Source organism: Gopherus flavomarginatus, chromosome 4, assembly GCF_025201925.1.
Source record: "Gopherus flavomarginatus isolate rGopFla2 chromosome 4, rGopFla2.mat.asm, whole genome shotgun sequence".
NCBI classification, from domain to species: Eukaryota; Metazoa; Chordata; order Testudines; family Testudinidae; genus Gopherus; species Gopherus flavomarginatus.
The window spans coordinates 90390036-90413575 of NC_066620.1; the positions used below are offsets into that span (position 1 = coordinate 90390036).

General features: G+C 40.2%; 1 protein-coding gene across 3 annotated transcripts in view; it reads left to right on the top strand.

Annotated features, from left to right (window-relative positions):
* The window catches only part of LOC127048963 (uncharacterized), a 118136-nt gene that overhangs the window by 58654 nt on the left and 35942 nt on the right, over positions 1-23540 (top strand). For all 3 annotated transcript variants that reach the window (XM_050949122.1, XM_050949119.1, XM_050949121.1), the window contains exons 5-7: positions 6210-6296; positions 8693-8831; positions 14316-14416. In XM_050949122.1, coding sequence (XP_050805079.1) covers positions 6210-6296; positions 8693-8831; positions 14316-14416 — 327 coding nt within the window. The remainder of the gene's footprint in view (positions 1-6209; positions 6297-8692; positions 8832-14315; positions 14417-23540) is intronic.

Below are 23540 nucleotides of genomic sequence, written 5' to 3' on the forward strand. Positions count from 1 at the left end.
TGTGGTGGTTGTCAAACAAAGAATTCTAAAACCAAAATTAAGCTCCCCCTACCCCCACAGTTTTAAATTGAATGTAAAATTTTTCTCGTATTAAAGATTTTTTTTCAGGCAGTTAGTGACTTTTGGAGAGTTTTCTGCACTTATAGATGAACTTTATTTTTCATCAGAAATTTCGTAAGAATTCTTAGTATGCAGCATTAATCATCACATCCACAAATTAATGGATTAGCATAAACATGCTTTGAAACACAGTTGTTAGATTCTTTTGTCAATGCTTTGCAGATTGAGGACTCCCTAGATACCTGTTGACACAATATATGGCATTAATTCTGTGGAATAAGGTGCAAAGATGTGCATCCCGCTCTGTGCTAATTTCAATGCTTTTGAAGCATCTACTGTGCGCATGAGGCAATATTAAGTACATGATCTATTGAGTCCATAATACTGATGGAAAAATTGAAACAGTATTTGGTCTTCAATTCGATGACTAGTTTATGTAATGCATTAACATGGATCAGCTCAAAATGTCCATCTACAATCTCTGTATCTTTTTATTTTAAACAAATAAATTAATACACAAACTTTGGGCCACGTCTTACCCTCCTGTGGAGAAACGTGTAGGAGGGGTCAGAGGTCCTCATGGAGTTTCCTTCTAATGCTCCCCTTGGTGGATACAAATTTGAGAGGCTGCAGGAGGGGTTTACTCTCAGCTTCACAGATCCTAGTGTCTCTTCAGGGATCTACAAAGTGGCCCCTCCCCCGTAAGATAGCTTTTAGGGAGCAGTTTTAGCCATTGACTACCTCCTTGTGCTGCTGGTACTGTATAAGCGAGAGAGTGGGAACCCTTCAAAGTTAGGCCCTGGTTCAGCAAATCATTTAAACGTGTTTTTGTACCAATGAGTTCAATGCTTTTCTGAACCAAGACCTTAAGGTTTTTTGTGACTATACATAAGTTATACATGGGTCTGGAGGTGACCATGCTCAAAATGCAGCTGCTGCTTGCCTCTACTCTTTGTATGCCACTCTTTGCCTTCAGGTCCCCAATCCTGTGGGTTTCTATGAACTAGGTTAATTAGGAATCATGCTGCGAACTGTTGCACGTGCGCACTCACACTCTTTCTCTCTCTCTCTCTCTTTTACAGCCCTGGGCTGCCCAATCTTTCTCTCTGCTCGCATTACTGGAGGGCACCATAAAGCTAAGATAAGGCAGGGTTAGGCTGTGATGAATTGACGAGTAAATTATGGCTTTTTGCTCCTGTCCTTAACATGACAGGGCCTACAAATGTGGTTAAAGTGATACAATGAAACATCTGTGTAGGCTTCTGTGTGATATGAGACTTTATACCTTCAATAATTTAAGCCACTCTGCGTTGGATCAAAATACTGTGGTTGTAGGTATAACAAACTGCCTCAACCAGGCACAGAAACGTGATTGAAGGCTGGGTTTTAAGTTTACATTTTTCTTCCATTCCTCTCAAAGGTAAATATTTACAAGGCACATCTGACTTCAGATCCACGTCTAATTTCATTTGACGCTAACCTGGTGTCAGCTCTGTATTTTTTTTCCCCGCTTATAAATAATTAACATCAGAAGTGAAAGTCCTGAATCAGAAGATAATAGATGCCTATAGGAAAAAATAAATTAATTAACTCTACATCATTATCATGCCTTTCTCAATCTGATTTTGGGTGTGTATACTTCATTTTGGGTCATAGTCACATATTCAGCAGGTCGATGTCACACATTTGGCTTATGAAGGAGCCAGTGCTCTGCTTGCTTGCTTGTTATCTGAGTTCTGAAGTTTCAGTATGATGTAGATTGTGTGTATCAAGAGCACAGCCCTGAAGTCCTTAACCCTCCTGCTGACTGCAGTGGGAGTTTTGTTTGAGTAAGAATGGTAGAACTGGATCCAAAACGAGTATTAATTTTAAACATCACACACTAATTAATGTAAGTAACAGTGGCATAAAACAGGTTCTGCATTTAAAGAGGTAGAAGATTTTCAGTTTCCCAGTGGTTTGGGTGGGATTTTTTGTTCTGGATTATGTTTTTGTGGGAGGATCTTCTTGCATTTGCTTCACTGACATGGGGAGGGAGAAATAACTCTTGCTGCTTTAATAACAAAGGTGAAGTAAATAACAATTGAGGCAATTGTTAGTTTATTTTTTAGTAGAGACATATTGCTGTATAATAAATATATTTTTGTAAATTAAATCTAACCAAAAAGCTTGCAGCACTGAAAATAAGGAGAACTAAAGAGAAAAATCCTCTGTGTAATATAGTAAATTGATAGCGTAATGTCAGATGAAATGAGATAGCAAACAAAAGAGGAGTTAGAAGAAAAAATTTTAGCTGTTAAGAGGAGTCAAACAAAGGTATAACAGATGGTATAGTTGAGACTGTACATATCTCTTCTGTGAGGGATTTAAATTTTGAATTCCTTCATGAGTATAAAGAAAATATCTCATGCGTATGTGTGTGTATCTGTGTGCATTTAATTCTTTATACTGTAATATTCTGCTTATATAAAAGTACATAGGCTGGGATTTTCAAAAGTGTCTTTCACTGCATAAAAGATCTAACCTGTAGGACAAGAAGTAATTGTCTTAATTTGCAGCAAGGGATGTTTAGATTAAATATTAAGAAATACTTTCTAACGATAAGGATAGTTAGGTACTGGGATATGTTACGTAAGGAAGTTGTGGAATCCCCATCAGTGGAGGCCGAGGTAGTAGGTGATGGTGGACTGGGGCCACAATGAGAGACACTAACTAAGCCTGGCCTGGAAACCTGCAAGGTCCTATTTGGTGGGATAGAGACTGGACTAGAGAAGAGCCCTGATTATTGACTTGGCTGCCCCAGGAACCCAAACAAGAACCCCTATTGCTCACTTGAACTTTAATTGTTTAAGACTCTATAGCGAGGGTATCTGCAGTTATTCCCTTTCCTCCCAGCCCTACTAAAATATCATTTCACTGAACCAGGTGTGCGAGTGGTTACTGTAGTGCCTACAAGATGTAGGTGTTTCAGCAACTAGAACAGTTCTTGCCTCCAATTCGCAGTAACCTGGCATGCTGCGGGCACCTTAGAGGATTGGTGTATCCTGCACCAAACAGCTATAGTAATTATAGTGTATTTAATCCTTCCTCAATGCAGGGGGCTAGATTAGATGTCTAGAGGACCCTTCTAGTCTAAAACATGTTAATGTTTTTAGAAGGTCTCTTTCTATAAGTCTATAATATATAACTAAACTATTGTTGTATGTAAAGTAAATAAGGTTTTTAAAATGCTTAAGAAGCTTCATTTACAATTAAATTAAAATGCAGAGCCCCCCTGGACTGGTGGCCAGGACCTGGGCACTGTGAGTGCCACTGAAAATCAGCTCGTGTGCCGCCTTTGGCATGTGTGCCATAGGTTGCCTACCCCTGCACTGAACTACAGCTTTGCCCCTGGTCGATATAAAGTAAGGGAGGATGATTGTGCTTGTGGTTAGATACAGAGCCAGGTATCAAGAGCTCTGGGTTCTATTTCTTGCCCTGCCATAGGAGTTCTCTCTGACTGTGGACAAATTACTTCAATTTCTCTGTGCCTTAGTTTCCCCACCTGCAAAGCAGCTGCCGGTCTTTCCAAGTGACAGTACCGTTTCAATACCAGGAGGGGGTCAGTAACTCGAACTCCAGCTACAGAATTCCTCTGCTTCCATGTGTCAGTCTTGACACTGCAAAGGCTCCTCAGTGCAGTTCCCTGATGTGCTAGGAGGAACTCTTATTCACTAGGAGCCTTGGCACCTGCAAAGACTCCTGGCTCTGAGTGCACAGGGAGGCAAAGGAGCTGAGGCCTGCTTGGGTCACCATTGAGGCTCTGACAATTTAGTGCCCACGTTTCTGCCGTTGTTTCCCTTTGCACCTGTGGCACCAAGGCCTCCCTAACCTGCAGTTCAGTGGTGTAAACACCTCACTAATGCCCAGCATGCAGAGAAGTAGCACCTCAACAATGCATGGGCCCTGTTACATTACATCAGTGCTTGGAAGCCTGCCAGCTGCGTTCCATCATCTAACACAGTGAGCCATCAGCACAAACTGGGATTCTGAGGTATTGAGTGATTATCCTTCTAGGGTGGCCAAGTGGTGGGAAGTTGGAAGAGCATCTGTGTACTATATACCTATTTACACTGGTTCCAGGATGTGCACATAAGGCCCAAGGCATCTAGATGTTCTTTCCAAATCCATTTTACATGAAACCTTGAAGCTCTGTTGCAGACTTGTCCCCACTGCTGCTGCTAGTCACATTTTACTGGAGCTTTTTGGTTCCTGTAGCCACCAGGTAGAGGGACTGTACCTATAGAGCTCTGAGAGGCTAGAGTTGCAAACTTTTATGAAAACTGGCAACGGGCTCCCTGAAGTGAGTAGCTGGCAGTAATACCACAAGGAACTTGGACAGGTGGTTTAATGTGAGGCTGTGTTGGAAGCTGACTTGCTAAGCTGCTGCTGATTGCAGATTTGCTTTCCTGAAAAAGAGAGGAAAAAATGCAGGAAACTAAAGACAAAGACTGAATCGTATCCTAAGGCATCATAGGATCTCAATGACTTGGGGAGTTCAAAATTATTTCAGACTATAGTCACCTCTTTATTCCGCTTATGTTCCTCTTTTTATTTTATTTTTTTGGCCTGTTAATAAAGTCGAGATGAATTAACTAAGATATGACGAAACCATCAAGAAATTATGTTACTTTAACTGATGTTTTGATTAACTTTTACTGTTAGCGAATGGTGAAAAGAAAATGGCAGCTAAGTGGCATCAGTAGGTTGTTTTACCCACTTCACAGGGTCAGAATATAATATGATGCGTGGTAGGAAGAGTCCTCAAAACTCAGTCGGATTCTGATCTATCACTGGTTTTGCAACAGTGTAATTCCCAGGGAGTTCCTCTTGATTCTTGGCACAATTGAGAACAGAATCAGACACTCGAGCTTTGGGAATTAGTAGTCTTTCTTAGGTCTTGTCTTTCCTGCTAAAAAAAAAAAGTCTGGGGGTGGGGTTGTGTGAAAGGGGTGCTTTTTTGTTTTTGTTTTGTTTTTTAACCTTGGGGTAACTAGAGCACATAAACTATCCTGAGGTGAAAACACACTGAAGACCAGACACAATGCTATACTCCCTCCAGGGGTTAGCTCCATGAGATTACTTTATAGTAAAACTAAATTTCCTGGTCTTCAGTGTTTTTGCCTCAGGATAACTCACACATATTAGTTATTCTGAGGTAAAAAAATATACTTTTTTTTTTAAAGCAGTAAAGATGAGGTCTCATTTTGAAGACTTGTGACCCAAGAGTAAAAACTGATGACATCTTGTATTTTTGGTAGTATTCTTTACCTCTGTCACAGGGGCATTGTGTGAGGCTTAATTCATAAATGTTTTTTAAGGGATTGGATGGTTCTTTGGAGTTTCTTGGGTGGAAGATGCTAAAGAAATGCAAAATATCTTTATAATTAATGCACACATTGTATAATTGCAACTACTTTACTGATTGTTTTTATTATTTTTTTGGGGGGGGAAAGGTGTATTTTTGTTTTGTTGTGCAAACACTTTGTAATGACTTAAGGCCATGGCTTAATTTTGAGAATAATCATTTTCTTCCCCTTTTTAGAAAAAAAAAATACTTTTTGAAAATTCTGCTTTGTTTAAAAAAAAAGTCTGTGGTGAGAAGAGGAAACTAGCAAAAATATTCTTCATGAATAGATTTTCCTTAAATCAGCAATTGCATTTTACATTCCTTAGCAGAAGAGAGGATGGAAATAGGAGACAAGAGAAAGAAAGAGGAGATCACAGTAGTTTCATTTTATTTTATTTCCTTGAAAGTATTCTCCTTTGGGTAGACAGTAATTGCAGTTTCTAATGACACAAACTTGAAGGGAAACAGAAGACGACTACAAACAGGTTTATGGGCCTATAAGCAGGAATATGTGGCTACAAATTGCTGAGTAAATGAAACAGCCTGTTGTTTCCTAAGCCTAAGTTTGTGAGTGTTTATGTCAAAGCATTTGAGGCGGAGCTAGAGCACCAGGCGGTGTTAGGAATACCTGCTGAGTCCTAATTGGTGCCCACTGTTGTTAATGGCTTCCTGTGGCTGAGTGTTTACTTGTCATTTGTTTTGTGCTTTGTTTCCCAGCTACTGGAAAAAAAATACTGACCAAAACTTTCTTTCTTTCAAGTGTATCCCTGGACATCAAGTGCCCTACTGCAAAGTGTCTCACGATGCTAAGTACCTCAAGTCTATTCCACAGTCCAGTCATTACCTGGTATGCTGCAGGAGTTCTGAATTGTTTTAGCAAATGTTATAAATATTGTGTTTTGTTTTTTTTAAGGATTTGGACCAATTGTGTCTGCTATAAACCTCTGTTTGGACCTATTAAGTGAGTGCATAATATTGTCTCTTTAAAGAATGCCATTTGCCTAAAATTTCTACCATCACCCATAAATCTCAATTTATTATTGAGTTTAATGCTTCTGAAAGGTGCCAGGCTGAAAGCCTTGCACACTGAAAACCTCCGATTATCAACAGAGCAGGTACAGATTGCAGCATTTTGGGCTTTCCCACACTGCACACAAATATACCTTCACTCTAGATCAGCAGAAGACAAAATATTTCAAACCTCATTCCCATTCAGTCCTTGGCCTCCCAGTTGAGACCACCCATAAGAGTGCTGGATAGTGCCAGCTGTAATGTGGACATTTACGCACTAGGAAAAGGATTGAAACTACTAATTTAAAATAAGCCACAGAACAGCTGTTGAAGAGTAATTGATTTTAGTCACTATTGACTTGGGTAGAATTAGAACTAGTGAAAAGCTCCCAATCTCATTCTCCCGAGTCATCTGCTCTTCCTACAATGATTTTTTTTTTTGAATTACAAATGGACCCTAAACAGCAACTCACAGACCCTTGAGAAAATGCATCTTATCTATGCCTCTCTTTAGGAACTGACCCTTAATCTGCATATCTAGAAGTTCTTTCTCAAATGCAGATTTTTCACTTTAGTTTATGTGTATATATATTTTTATATGGGGAAACAGTGTATAGCCACAGGGGATTGGATCAATTTCTTCGTGATAAAATTAAGTTTGGAAGCCATCTATGCAGTGGTGATACCTTAGCTTTCTTAACGTTTTGTTTATTTCTGTCAAGGTGTCAATGTTCTGTGATACAGAGCAAATTGATTCAAAGGGGATTAGATTTCCATGTAATGTTATGCATTTTGTCCTTGTGATCCTTGATTTATTTGTGGCCAGTGCTTTCCCATGTGACAGCCAGAATGGATGACAAATTGGTTTAGTGTAGCTCTCTTGCTAACTAACTGACTGAGGAAAATAAAATAAAGCTACATGTGAAAATGCAAAGAGTATTTTCTGTTGAGATTGAATGATTGAAGAAGTGGGTTTTTTTTTACTGATGAAAGCTTGTGCCCAAATAAATCTGTTAGCCTTTAAGGTGCCACCAGACTCCTTGTTTTTGTGGATACAGACTAACATGGCCACCTCCTGATGCTTGAAGATATTGACGTCCTGTGATTTTATTTTTGGTCATTTTAATCACCTATTTTAGGCATATGCAAATTTCAGTTTTTTGACCTCTGCTTGGGGGGAAAAGCAACTGAAGCCATCCATCCACACCTCCAGTGCTTAATACTAACTTCTATTTTTAAACAGAAAGTGATTTGTTTGAACTAACTTGAGAAGAGCTGAATTAGGGTGTGAACAGTAGCATAGCTGGTGGGATCCTGAGGAGATGTGTTGTTTTTCTTTAATAAGTCCCAGAGAGAGAAAATAAATTAAATTCCAGGATCTCCACTTAAGTCTATTTCAACTCCATTTCGTACATTTGTCACTGGCATACTGCTTATAATGACATAAAATACAAATGTACCTGCACTTTACAGTTGAAGTATCTTCATGGCATCACCACATGCTCACTGTGCCATTTGGAGAGCATCTTTATTGGACACTGACTCTTTAAATTGGTGTGATTTCCAGGAAGTTTCTCCAGTATTAAAGGAACAGGATTTAGATTTAAAGTTCCAGGGTTTAATCCCATGTTCTACAGTGATGGGGTACCGGTGGGGAAAGAAGATATAGAGAACCGCTTCCCCTGTACACGTAGCCAGGCAGGATACCTGTATAGTGTACGCTTCTCTGATGGAATGTACTCTGACCTAACGCGACGGCCCAGTCACCACAACCCCAAGGGGACATAGTCCATTTTATTTTTTCAGATTATGTCTAGATCTCATCACCATTAGGTAGCACAACCATTTTTCATTTACAGACCTCTAATAAAAATTTCAAATGGAGGTCAGATCCCTTTAGAAATCTTAGACATAGTCTGTGGACCCTACAGGTTGAAAACCACTGAGCTAGCACATATGGGGGGGATGGAGGTGGGGGAGGAAGTGGGCTTTGGCCTTTCTTAGTGAAGCAGTAAGATCAGTAGTTTTATATCCCAGTGGATCACTGAAGAATTCTGCCCACACTAGCAGCTTCTCCAATGTAAAGGGCACATCAGCAGGCTTCTTCGCTCATATGCACTGCCTCAACCAGTACAGGAGTTGGCCCATTGTTTGATAATTTTATATTTGGCTTTGTTGCACATAAGAATTCAGAATAGTAAGTTCTGTGTTCATTTTTTCCCCTTTTTTTAGATTATAGGATTGCAGAATGAGTTAACTAGACAAGGAATCTTAAAGAACAAGCAAGATTATGAAGACTTTTGGACACTGATCCTAGAGGGCACTCACGGTTCACGGCTTAAAGAAAAACTTCAGGATATAAAATTAAAAAGTTGGGTTTCTTACACACTCTGTCTCTTCTGAATAGTTTTAAGAGCTTTCTTTTTGATTTTTTTAAATCTGATTTTAAAATGTAGTATCTGTAACAAGACATCAAAACAAGAGACTCGATTCACAATTGGTGTAAACCAATATAGCTCCATTGAAGTCAATGGAACAATGCTGATTTATTCCAGCTGAGAATCTGGCTAAGTTGTGAAATTGTACCCCTTGAAATCAGTACTATATATCACTTTTTTCCCTCATGTTTGTAAAATAACAAAAATCCTGGGTTTAGAAAGAAGAAAAGGAAAAAGAAATTAAATTTAAAATAGAGGCAAAAAAATTCATAAAGAAACATGGTTTTAGTAATCATAAGGAAAACACTAAAGCTAGTGTGTACAGATGTAAGTCTTAATGTTATTTTGTAAATGGAATCCCTAAACAGCCTAAGATGTATTTGAAAAAGCTGGCTTTAGGATTAACACTAATTTTAATATTGTATTGCAGTCATCATCGTTTGAGGGAGGAAAATGAGGAAATAATTAGTCAACATAAGATTATTGCGATCAGGGCCGGCGCTACCATTTAGGCAGCCTAGGCAATCACCTATGGCACCAGGATTATTGAGGGGGCGGCATTTTGCCGGGGGGGCGGCAGGCGGCTCCGGTGGAGCTGCCGCAGGCATTTCTGCGGAGGGTCCGTTGGTCCACAGCTCCTGTGGAGCTGCCGCAGTCATGCCTGTGGATCATCGGCTGCTCCCGCGGCTCCGGTGGACCTCCCACAGGCATGCCTGCAGCAGCTCCACCGGAGCCACGAACCAACGGACCCTCCACAGGAATGCCTGCGGCAGCTCCACCGGAGCCGCAGGATCAGTGCGGGGGGCGGCGAAATGGCCGTGCGCCTAGGGCGCGAGAAACCCTGGTGCTGGTCCTGATTGCGATCATTAATATCATTTGTACAATTCTATCCTTTAAAAAAATAATTGAAACCTGTTGCCAACTGTGACTTTTCCCACACCTGCAGAAGAGCTCAGTGTAACTTGAAAGCTCATCTCTTTCACTAACAGAAGTTGGTCCAATAAAAGATATTCACCGACCTTGTCTCTCTAATATCATGGGACCAACACGACTATAACAACACTGCAACCAAGTTGTGCTCATAGGTAGTCTCTATAACCATGTGTTTCTCTCATTGTTACCCTTGCCCTTCCTCCTCCACCCCCTCCATTTGTTTTGTGCCCATTTGTCGCATCATATCTTAATTCGGGCCTCGATCCTGCAACATGCACATGGTTAAATTTACTCATGTCAGTAGTACCACTGAAGTAAATGAGACTGCTCCCATGAATAAAGTTACACACATACCTGTTTGTAGGATTCAACCTCAGAGAGTCAGAGAGAGAGATCAGCAGCTGATATAAATCAGTGTAGATGCATTGATTTCATGGGAGCTTCATCAGTCTATGCCAGCAGAGAATCTGCAATGTATCTTACTTTGTGGCACAATGGGGCTCTGATTTATTGGGACCTCTGAGTGCTACTATAATAAAAATAACATTTATTACATTTACTATTTATCTGTGTCCAGTCTAAAAGTCTGGTACCAAAGAGTATGAGAACTCTATACTTGAATCACTTTTATCCCTGTCATAAACCATTTTCTTATTGAATCTTTGAGAATCTGACTCATGAGCATAATCATAATATGTCTGATCCAAAGCCCATTGAAGTTAATGGAAAGGCCTCTATAGACTGCAGTGGGCATTGAATCAAGCACAATATAAATACATTTTCCCTTTATTTAATCCCATTTTCACAGCAAACAAAACTACAGCAGAGAACCCAACAGGGCAATTTATGCTTGAGAACCAACTGTTTCTTCTGCCTTAATTTTTTAGCATATAAACACAATTGAGGGAATGCAGTAATGTTACAAAACTTAAAAATCTAAACTGAGTATGTTCAGTTACGTTTTTGTATTCTGCTTATATAGAAAATCTATAGTAAATAGATTACATTTTAAAAGGCTTTCCAAAACCCAATGGCCCTGATTTTCAAAAGTCCAGTGCATAATTGCGCACACACAAATATGAATATAACCTAGGCAAATGACTATCAGTCTTTATGATTGTGCATGCAAACTTGGCAATGGACATTGAAAATGAGACCAATGAAAATAAAAATACTCTTGAATATGTCTTACATTTCATTTTTAAAAGTTTTATTTAAATATTCTCCTGCAGTTACCATGAATCAAGATGCAACAGTTTTGTGTTGTTTGTGAGAACAAGAAAGCATCTATATTATATAACATTTTACATATACTGATGAGTTTTATGTTTGTTTGCATACATCTATAATACTCAGACATATGTTTGGTTTTTATTTTACATATTAAAACCTCTTTAAACTGAAAGAAAGAGAAACTGATTAGAATTATAAGTGCATCTGAAGTCTAATTCCATTGCCCAAGGAGAGTAAAAAGAAAAAATAAATACTGAAAAGTTATTTACTTGACCATTAACACCCAACTGTATTTTTACTATTTTTTTTTCTTTTGCTATTCATGGTTATAATAGAATTTTTACACACACATGAACTGATATGGTTGTGTTATATTTAATCATTTGTGTTTTATAATCTTATATATTTTCTAACAGAAGTTTTAATCCGTCACTAATACGTGGCTATTTAAATTGGAGCAGGGTTTACTAGGCCACGTGCCTCGCTGCTACAGTTTGAGTGTTAGAGACTAAGACTATAGCAATCTTTCTTTAAAATAAATGGAATATTTTTTAGTCGGAAAAGAATAAATGTCACATCCCAATGTGTTAGAATGACATTAGCTAGAGGCGTGTAGATATAGTCATAAACAAAGACCAAGCATAGGTGAAATGTACTCGAGGTCAGACTTCATTACAAACTCGAAATGCAAGGCAAGCTTGCCATAATGTTGGCTGAAGTTCATTAATCTTTTCACGAACTTGGGCTCTGATTTTGGTACACGTGGTCATTGTATCAAGAGCTAGGGATGGATTTATGGTTCTGGAAAACGTGTGAAATGTCATGGAGTTGCATGGTATTAATCCATAGGGAAGATGTGTTGGTTTTCACTTACCTTTGTGAGACAATGTTCTATATGGCTGCGTCCCGGTGAAACCCTCATTTGTAAATGGACAACCCAGTAGAACTGATCTTGCAGCATTGTTAGGACCTTCTAGTGGTGAGGGATGGGCAATACTATGCAGCCACAAACCAGGGGATCAATGATATTACAGCCACTGAATTAACCATGCTGCCATTTTTAAGGCAGCAGGCCATATGCTACATGAAGTTGGAGCCAGGATTTCCTGTGGAATTTTGGGTGGGGCATGTTTGTAAACTTGTAAACTGGAGTAATAGTAATAGGATGAAATTTAATAGTGAAAAGTGCAAGGTCATGTATTTAGGGATTAATAACAAGAATTTTTGTTATAAGCTGGGGATGCATCAGTTGAAAGTAACAGAGGAGGAGAAGGACCTTGAAGTGTTGGTTGATCACAGGATGACTATGAGCTGCCAATGTGACATGGCCATGAAAAAAGCTAATGCAGTCTTGGGATGCATCAGGCGAGGTATTTCCAGTAGAGATAAGGAGGTGTTAGTACCATTATACAAAGCATTGGTGAGACCTCATCTGGAATACTGTGTGCAGTTCTGGTCTCCCCTGTTTAAGAAGGATGAATTCAAACTGGAACAGGTATAGAGAAGGGTACTAGGATGATCTGAGGAATGGAAAATCTGTCTTGTGAAAGGAGACTCAAAGAGCTTGGCTTGTTCAGTCTAACCAAAAGAAGGTTGAGGGAGATATGATTGCTCTCTCTAAATATATCAGAGGGATAAATACCAGGGAGGGAGAGGAATTATTTAAGCTCAGTACCAATGTGGACACAAGAACAAATGGATATAAACTGACCATCCGGAAGTTTAGACTTGAAATTAGATAAAGATTTCTTACCATCAGAAGAGTGAAGTTCTGGAACAGCTTTCCAAGGGGAGCAGTGGGGTAAAAGACATATCTGGCTTCAAAACTAAGCTTGATAAGTTTATGGAAGGGATGGTATGATGGGATAGCCTAATTTTGGCAACTAATTGATCTTTGATTACTAGCGGTAAATATGCCCAATGGCCTGTGATGGGATGTTAGATGGGGTGGGATCTGAATTACTACAGAGAATTCTTTCCTGGGTGTCTAGCTGGTGAGTCTTGCCCACATGCTCAGGGTTTAGCTGATCGCCATATTTGGGGTTGGGAAGGAATTTTTCTGCAGGGCAGATTGGCAGAGGCCTTGAGGGTTTTTCGCCTTCCTCTGCAGCATGGGGCAAGGGTCACTTGCTGGAGGATTGTCTGCACCTTGAAGTCCTTAAATGATTTGAAGACTTCAATAGCTCAGACACAGGTTAGGGGTTTGATACAGAAGTGGGTAGATGAGATTCTGGGGCCTGCGTTGTGCAGGAGCTCAGACTAGATGATCATAGTGGTCCCTTCTGACCTTAAAGTCTATGAGTCTATGATTCCAAGGTCAAACCCCGGCCCTTGCCTAGTCCATGTGGCTGCTGGTTTCTCTTTTCTTCCACTCCACTTTCAAAGAGGACACTCAGCTTGGTTTTCAGTATGTCAAAATAGAAACTTTGCTATTTGATAGGGGTTTTGTTCCCTTTGGTGAGTTTTTCCACAGAAGGGGGTGATTTGACCCTTTACTCTGGGAAGATTGGGAGAAAATGTTTGCCATAAACATTGTTCGAGGCTAGAATTGGAGTTGCAAGTTCTTGAAGTTAAAGTGGGAAGAGTGAATCCTCAAGACTCAAGCAAATAGGAAGATACGTTCTACTGAGTCAATACAATTTTTAAAAAATCATATTTAAGTTGAGAGGCAACATTATAACACAGGGAGAAATTGTTATTGTTATTATCCCTGTTGACCAGAGTGACTAGTCAAAAATTCTAGGTCTAGCAGGCTGTTCCAGTTAGGGGGAGAAATTGGTGATATTTGGGTATTTCTTTGATGCAGTTTTGTTTAGCTATAAAGAATGTACAAAGTTCTGTCTCTCTGAATGACTCAAATAGCAGGAAACGGTTTCTTTTACTCATAGCTCCAAGAACTCACTGATTTCAGCCTGCACACTTGACCCAAAAATCTCTCCCCATGTTTTTTTCCCCAAGGACAACCACCAGGCTTTCAGCTGTTCGCTCCCTCCTTCCCTCTCTCTGTCATTCCCAGTTTTTGTTTTTGTCTGTTCTGGCTTTCCACACAGATATATACCCTTACCCAAAACTATACTCAGCAAAAGCTCCCTGATACTGTTTTTGTTAGGTGGGGGCTTTTCCTTATAGTCATGTTAGTTGAAGCGTGAGTTTACACCTATCTATTTCAATGAGGTTTTAACTCAACCCAGAACAAGGTTTTGCTCAGCTCCGTAACATTTTGTTACTGAGATTTTCATGTTACCTTACAGTGGCTACAGCCAAGTCTTTTCCTTCACATCCTGTTGTGAGAACCAGTGCAGCACAGTCAGCAAATGTCCTTCTGAGCAACCGATGTGGACAGCTGAAAATGGTAAGTAACAGTTTTATATTTAAGAAACTTGTGCTTTCAAAAAATGCCACTTTAATGACCTAGTTCTTGCTCTGTCTAGGAGTGATGCTCCCCTGTGTCCAAACTCCATTTGGTGTAAGAGAGTGGCAGGGGGAGCTGCTGGGATGCAGCCATAACTGATTCCATGGCCCCGTCTGCACCAGCAATGGTCCAGGTGGGAGCTGCTCTAGGAGGCTGCTCAACTTAGGCCACTGGCATATATTTCCTTAGGAGCTTTCTTCTCTGCCCCTTCTCAGCTCCTTCTGCAGTATGCACCCTGCACCTGGGTTTGGGGGGAATGGGGCTGGCTGAAACATTGGCTTTACTGGCTTTACATCCATTGAGGGTCCCCCTCCCAGGAAGATACTGAGTAGCACAAAGGGGGCAGACTGTATTTGAGAATCTGTCCCACTCTCTGTCCTTCCAGTTTTTTATATTTGTGCCCATCGCCATAGTGTCAGTCCTGGAGCACTTCCCAAAAGAAAAGAATAAGAATGAATAGATCACACTCTTCCTTCCCTGCCAGAAGAAGACTGGCTTGGGATTGTCATTTCATTTTATGGCTCTTTGAGCGTGAAGTTACTATTGTGTAATTCCCATTTTACAGGCACAGTCAGTGATAACCTATCTTATAGGGTGTTGTAAGGATTAATTAACAATGCTTACTTAAAGTTCCGAAAGTTGCTTTTAAACAACAACGAAAAGCACTGTGTAAAAGTTAGGTGCTCCTACAGCTGGGAGGATCACCTCCCTGTCTATATCCTACGTCTTCTGCTTTTCACGCACAGTGTCTGTGGAGAATGGAGCAGATGGGGAAGTCTGAGGGTCTATACATGAAGGAGGAGGGCAGGTGCTTGGAAGAAGCATTTTCTAAGGGGAGAAGCTGATTTAAAAAAAAAAGAGAGATGGTCAACAGAATTTTCCCTAGTATGTCAGTACAACATTTTTCCTTCCCACCCGCTATTGCGCAGTATGCCAGTTGGCTGCAGCCCCAGAGGACACTCCGTTTTGCTTATGACGTACAGGTCTAATTGTTTAATATTAGTCATAATGAGATCTTCAGCACAAATGAAAGCTTTCTGATGGTCTTGTGTTGCAGTGACTGTTTTTAAGTGTGAGTGAGTGATGGACACCCAACGTCACTGAGAAAGCTCACTGGTGCTCCTGGATCCCGTTTTACTTTTTTCGCAAATTGATCCAGCACTTCCAAGAATGCTGCTTGGGTGGAAAATACTTTTCTGGTGATGTGGCAACCAAAACCGCATGGAAGGAAAGGGTGGGAGTGGATGATGGAAGGCAAAGATGTCTCCTAGTTTACCTTAGGCCCCTTCTTCCCCCTCCCACTTGCTTCCCCTTTTGTGTACAGTTCACCAGCTGTGCCCTGTGAGATGAGCTGGGGTGGGCTGGATCCTTCACACCTCTGTGCAATGAACACAACACTCTTCCAATCTGCTAGACATAGCAGTATTTCTTGGGACAGTCTGTCAGGTTGCTGAATGTAACTGAAGGTTTAATTTGCAGTTTGCATTCTTTTCCAGGGTACTACATGCTCTGGAGAGAAGTCAAAAACAGTCCTGTGATTATGGATTTAGTGGTTACATCTGTCTGTTTTTTAATTTAATTAAGTCAGTTCTGTCCAAAAGACATTTCATATACTGGACACCTTAAGCTTGTTTACATTGTGATGAAAAAAATTACACTCTATTACTAGTTTCAGAGTAGCAGCCGTGTTAGTCTGTATCCACAAAAAGAACAGGAGTACTTGTGGCACCTTAGAGACTAACAAATTTATTTAAGCATAAGCTTTTGTGGGCTACAGCTCACTTCATCGGATGCATGCAGTGGAAAATACAGTAGGAAGAACATGAACATGAAACAATGGGTGTTACCATACACACTCCAACGAGAGTGATCTCTCTCTCTGTCTCTCTCTCTCTCTCTCTCTCCAATCTAAATATATTATCAATCTCCATCTTTTCATGCCAAATTAAATGTTGCAGTCTAGGATAGGTCTTCAGACAATTTAGATGTTCGGTTGTGTGCACATGCCATTACTTAAATTGCACACAACTGTGCACAATTGATCCCTTGTTAATGGAGTTACCTCATTTGTGCATATGACTTAATTGCATGTATGAACTAGGGGCACAGTTGCATATGGATTTTTCTGCCTAACATATCTGTTAATTTTACCAAACTGTAATCTAACTTAACAACTTCCAGGACAAGAATAGTTATATATTTTTGGTTGGGGAATTATAGAATACCAAAGTCAAGGGTGTTCCTACTTATTTTTATGTTTAGTTTGAAAGTTCTAGTTATAAGAACACCATGTGTTTACATGGTGCTTTTAATCTTCACGCCGCTTTACAGTCATGATGAATACTGACAATATTCTAGGGAAAGAGGTGTAGTCGTAGTTTTACAGCTAGAGAAAGTTAAATAACCGGGTCACAGAGGGAATTACTGTCAGAGCTGAGATTAGAACTTCGGAGTTCCTGACACCCACTCCTGTACTCAGACTTCCAGACCACAAGCAGCGGCTGTGCAAGCTTTTCTGCAGCATTCCTCTGAGGCCCCTCAGTCCCGGCCCTCAACACTGCTGCTATTCCAGTCTGGAGCCTCTTATGAGTAGGGCTCACCAATTATGCCAAACTGAGTAGAGGTTTTTTTACTGTATGTCTAGATGCCTACCAGGGGTTAGCCCAGTGGTTTACAGTGACTGTCTGCAGGCACAGCCGCCCGCAGCTCCCAGTGGCTTCGGTTCACCATTCCCGGCCAGCCGTGCCTACCGACGGTCAATGTAAACAAAATGTTTCGTGGCCCACCAGCAGATTACCTTGACGGGCCGCATGTTGCCTACCACTGGGCTAGACTGTAGTCATCAGATTCATTTTCATTTATATGCTAGGCCCCCGTCCTGCAATGAGCTCCTGATATGATGCAAAATTTGAACCCTCCAGAATCAGTCCAGTTGTAGTGAATCCCTGTGCTGAAGACAGAGTTACTAAATACATACACATCTGGGGAGCTCAGACTAGAGCCTCGTCCTTCCACTCCAAAAACTAGGAGTGCCGATATCCTGTCCTTGGGACCGCCGCTAAAAGGCAGCAATACACACACCTCCAGTCAGTACTGAGAGTACTTTTTTGTCCCACACAGATTCCTTGGTCCAGCACCGATGAGCAGTGAGTGATATGGGTATGACCAGACTAGTGAATGACAGGGTGGCCAATTGTTAGCAAGAAATCAGGCACACCTGGAGTAGCATGTTATCATATAAACAAAAAAACCAAGGAATCCCTCTGAAGTGTTTACTTAAGCACTTGCAGCTATAATCTCTGGTCTGCTAAGGCCACTTTGCAACAAAAACATCAAGATTTTTATTTTTTTTCTCTTCATCTCCCCCCCCCCACCTTTCTTTCCACTTTTTTCTCTCCCCACCCATTTTTCTGCTTCTAGTGGCAAGAAGGAAAAGGTGGGAGGGGGGGGAATGATTGTTCTCACAAAAACTTTGGTATAGTTAAAAAAACATTTCTTTCATCTGAAAATGTTTTAATGAAAATTTTTCAATTAACTCTAGTTAACATGTTGGGTTTTTTAAATTCATTTTACCTTAAAAATCTTTTTTTCTGTGAAAACTGTGGCACGAAGCAGAGGCATTTGATACTGTTACATTTGATTATAGCTTTTATTCTCTCTATTCAGAGTTGTTATATTGTCAAAATGAGGTCAGATTTTGATACCTGTAGTTATCAGAATATCTTCTTTTCCTTATCTTTGCATTTCTAATGCACTCATCATGGTATCTAGATATGAGTTACAAAATTAATAATTGCAGTAGTTGTATCCATAAAGTGTTCACCACTCTCTAAGTCAGCTATTGTTAGTTAAAACTTTGCATCTTCCACCAGTCTTCCACCATTGTTTCTGAGACGGCAAAATGATGGTTCTTACATTTGTGCTCTAAAACTGGTCAGGTTTGAGCTTGTAATCCTCTCTAATGGTAAAGGGTGGCACTGCCCCTTGCTTGTGAAAGTTCAGCATAGGATCTTTCAGCTTTTGTCATTATAAAGTAGAGCTGTCTCATTGTGTCAGGGATGAAGATCATGGGCTGGGTCTTACATAGGGGTCTAAGGCAACTGTAGGGCCAGGACCTTGAAGTGGGTCTGAAATGTAACAGAGAAGTTATTGGAGCACAGTGTGATGTGCTATTTTTTTTTAAAAGGTGAGTTCCTCTGTGTTGCCCAAGTGGAAGTTTCCCACTTGACCCTCAATAGTTAGCCCAGGGTAGGATGCATCGAACCTGGAAGTGACAAAAGCCTGGATCAATAGCTGGGTCTTTGAGATGAGTGAGCACACACTTCTGATTAGCTGAATTTGAAAGAAGGCATTTCTCTTCATTCTTGCTATATGAGTATCCAGGAGCAATGTTGAATCCAAGAGAACCTCAGGACTTCAACATTACCTTGGTGACTGGAAAGTGGAGCATGAGGACAGTGTTTCACCCAGCTCCTCAGAGGTCTCCTCTCTCTTTCTGTATTATCTCTTATCTGGATTGAGTCAGTCAGCTGTTCTTAATTCATATACATTTCTCTGACATGGTCACATCTAAGTGAGAGTATTGGCTGTGTCTGCTAAGAAGGAGGTTTAGCTGGGTATGTTTAGTGTACTAGTAGCATTGTAGCCAAAAGCTTTTCACAACCTCGCTTACAGTCATTCTCTATATGTGATTAATAATACATAAAGAAATGGAATAATAACATTTTGATTCAGGTTGGAGAGGAAAGTTTCCTGTACAGTTATTCTTGCATAGGTGTGTTAATCTACAAAATCCTCAAGAGCCTCAGCCTGCCATCAGTTTGCAGTCAGGGATTTCCCTAGGAGTACTACATACATGTGGAACAGTGAATCAGGCCCTTGTATTGCAGTATGTAGTCAGGTTTTCTTAAACAGGGTCACCTGACCAAAGCCAGTTTATGCCATTGCCAAGAATCTAATTTGTAGGCAATGTTCATGTTTCCCTCTTGCTTTGCTCCACTACTGAATGTTGTCTACCATAATCTTCACTTGCCAATTTTATCTGCAGCACTTTATTCACAGAAGGTAAAATTCACCCCTGTGCAGAGGACTAGCACAAGATCTATGCACCAGTTAAGATTTTAAAAGAGGGCTTAGGTGTAATACAAGCAGTGTATAGACATTATGTTATCTGTCTGCGCAGAGATGAATATATAACCCTTCAAGCACAGTGTATAAATGAATGTGTTAAGTCACACAAATACACTTGTGCATTGCACTTCATTAAAAAAGTAACTTTTAAACATATACTCACATACAAAAACTTGCTTTGCTCTATGCCATGCACTACGCACAAACTATTGTCTCTCTGGATTCTGAACACAAAGGGCCACGCTCTGCACTTACCTACACCATTGTAAATGTTGAGTAACTCCATGCAAACCAATGGAGCTACTCTCAGTTTCAACCAGTGTAAGTGAGAGCAGCATGTTGGCCCACCTAACTCATCTAGAAAACTTCCTCAGTAGACATTTTCAGGTGACTTTGTAATTGTTTCCAAACAAGGGAGGATTAGTGGAGATGTCACCAAACCGTGAGGAGGCCATGTTCGCCTTTTATCCTGCCCCAGTCTAAAGGTAGGCCACATGGGTCCCTGTTTGCTTGGCCTAAGACAAATATATCTTGGCTCATTCCTTGTTACTACGAGCCTGACTGAAGCAGAAGAGATTGTTCACAGAGATGTGAGAGAAAAATAAAACCGAAATGAAGGAGTGACCTTTTAAACATGAAAAGGGGAAAGTGCCACTTGAAAATGAATTCAAAACCAGTTTCAGGCAATTAAACTGACAGAGCATCAGAGACAAAGTTAAGTGCAATCAACATATTTTTTAAAGAAGAATTACAATTTTATGGAAAAATAATTAAGGGAAAATCAGGACTAAGATTTTTCAAGTGATTGGTGATGCAAGGTTGCTCATTTTGGGGGGATGCCAAAGAGGCCTGGGTTTCGGAGAAGAGAAGAAAAGCAAAGGGTGGGGAAATGACATATAGGCAGAATTGTTTCTTTTTACACAGAACCTTATTCTTCAGTGTTTTGTCCCCTGTGTCATCATTTCCACCTATGCAAATCAGTTTTAAACCGATAGACATTCAGAATGGTAACATTACACTCATTTTCAGTAGTGTAAATAACTGTGCAGGGTACAAGGCAGTGGAGAATGAGGCCCAGAATGTTTTCAGATTTTCCATGAGGGGAAGTGGCTCCCAGTATAAGGCCTTGTCCTCACACCAGCTGGCATCAGTTAGCTAAGGGTATGTTTTTTTGTTTTTCAACTGAGTTAGTTAAATGTCTTCAAGCTTGTGCATAGACAGGGCCTAAGACATTTTCTCTTAGAGCTAGTCTACTCTAGAAGCACTACATTGGCGCAGCTGCACTGATGCAGCTGTGTCACTGTCATGCGTCTGGTGAAGAGGCTCAGTGCTAATGGGAGAGAGCTCTCCTCTTGGCATAGTTGCTCCACCTCTGCAAGAGACAGAATCTCTGTTAGCAGGAGAGTGTCTTCTGCCAACATAGCACCAGTGTAGACAGTGCTTAGGTCAGTGTAATTTGCATTGCTCGGGGGGTGGGGGTGGCTTTTTCACACCCCTGAGTGACATAAATTATATCAACATAAGCGGTAATATAGACCTGCCCTTATTCTTGTATTCTACCTCCACCCCTCCATGATATACACCATATGCCTATTAACTAAGATTTGCTTATATTTTTGAGTGGATATGTTTAAAAATGGAAATATTTCTTGAGTTGGATGCTATTCTGCTTTGTTTAATGCACTATCTATCCAATCTATCTATCTATATACAAACACACTCGGGGGGGGGGGGAGGGGAAGGGAAAGCCTGCTTTTTTTTATATCCTAGTTTGGTTCAGATACGTTGTGTGGAAGCCTTTTCAGTTGTTCCATTTGTAGATTAAGTAAAGAGCTTTAGCTAATGAATTTAATAATACTTTAAAATAAGTCTTCCCTTTGTCTGGTTCTCATTCACACCACTCTGGCAGAGGGGCCTTTGTACTGGCAGAGTGCTAGAAACAGGCCTTCGAATAAATGAGATCCGGTCCCTAAATATATATTATTACTGCCCCATATAGTTTATATTCAGAAATTACTTTTCCATACACTATTAACATATGTTAAACCAGAACAGAAATCAAAGTGTCTAAAGACTTTGCAATTAAACTGTTATTTTGATAAATGCTCTCAGAATTATGTCCATTAAATAAAAAAAAATCAAAACATGGATAAACAGATAATTCTATTCTAGAGATGATGCCACCACTAACAGTAGATGGTGAAAGTAAATTCTAAGCTACTGATTTTTTTTAAAAAAACGGTATGTGGTGGTGGTGGTGGTTATTTAGATGTCAACAATGTTCTCGGTGCTATATATGCAGGGCCCTGTATATTTTGCAATTCCACACCGGTGGAATTTACAGAAACATATCTCTTGTATAGAAGTGTGCTCCAGAAGTTATGCTTCCCCTTAACAAAATCATTTGGTGCTCTAATGGTTGTGAAGAAAATGCTGAAATCTAGCTTAGAGACTGAAGAAGTGTTTTTTGTTTTGTTTTTTTGTCTGCAGACATCTTGAAATAATAGTGCTCATAGGTGTGAACCATCCTATTCATTTCCTAAGACTGTTAAGTCTGAAAAATAGAGATGACAGCTTAAATGTCAAAATTGTTAATTTTTTCACTAGGGACCATTTAGTAGAAGTATCTGGCTAATGTATTTGTCACACAACACTAAATGGTCGTGCACCCTCCCCCACTCATATTAGGTTATTTGGTGAATTCTGTTCTGCTGAATAGCAAATAGCTCCTACTGATCATACAAAACTTCCAGCATGACTCAGATAACTTCCGTGATACAATTGTGTTGTCAAGACAAAAATCTGTCTCTTATTAAAAGCTGAAAATGTCGGGACAACATAAAATAAATTTAATTTAATGTAAAGATAAATAGTCAGTACAGAAGCCACTGTGTCTATATTACTCATTTTCATATTTGTTTCACTGAAACCCATGTAAATGAAGCTACTTGGATAATTCCAGTCTGCTCTGGGTGTCAGAGCATCCAAGAACTTTATCACATAATTTATGTCCAGATCATTGCAGATCTACTTTGAACTGACTAGAGCAATATGAGTATTGGAGCGGTCGGGGAGGAGGTGATTTCAGCTGTTAAGCAGATGGCCAATAATGTATAAACAAGTATTTTACCTACCTGGACAGATGAGAAGGCTGGGATTTTTGTTAAGTTGTGGAGAAAGATCCAGCAAGACTGGAAGAACCCAGATGTTTGAACAGAAGAATATGGAAAAGTCAAAGATGACTCTAAAGATGAAAGTTTGAGTGGAGAGAAGGATGTTGATGTTACCAGCAATGGAGAAAGTAGCTGAGAAGGAAAAATAATATATGGAGCTCAGTTTTGGCCATGTTAAATTTAAGCTGATGGCAAGCCATCCAGGGTAACATGTTGGAGACATAGTCAGATGTACAGAACAAAACTAAGAAAGATAGGTCAGGTATGGAGATGTAGATTTGTGAGTCATTGACCTAAAGATAGCAATTGAATCAGTGTGATCAGGAGAGGTCCTCTAAGTATAAAATAGAATTCTGGATCCCCCATTGACAGGAGAGAGGGAAAGAGGAGGAGAACCAGAGGAACCAGAGGAAACACTGAAAGAGTCAGAGAAATAGGAGGAGAGCCAAAGAAGGACAGGACTAGGAAAGTCATGGTAGGATGGATGTCCTGGAGGAAAAAGTGACAGCTGTGTTTCAGAGTGCAGAATGGTCAAGAAGGAGGACAAAGCAAAAGAGATCCTGATGAGCTGTGGGCAGGAAGAGAAGCAAGATGCTGGTGAGGTGAGAGGAAGGAAGCCAAGTTGGAGGGGAGCAAGGTGTGAGGACAGGAAGTTAAGGCAGTGATTGTAAACAACTCATTCAAGGATATTAGGGGTGGAGGGAATTAGAAGGATGGGATGGCAGTTGGAGAGACAACCAATTTCAATTTTATGAGGCTGG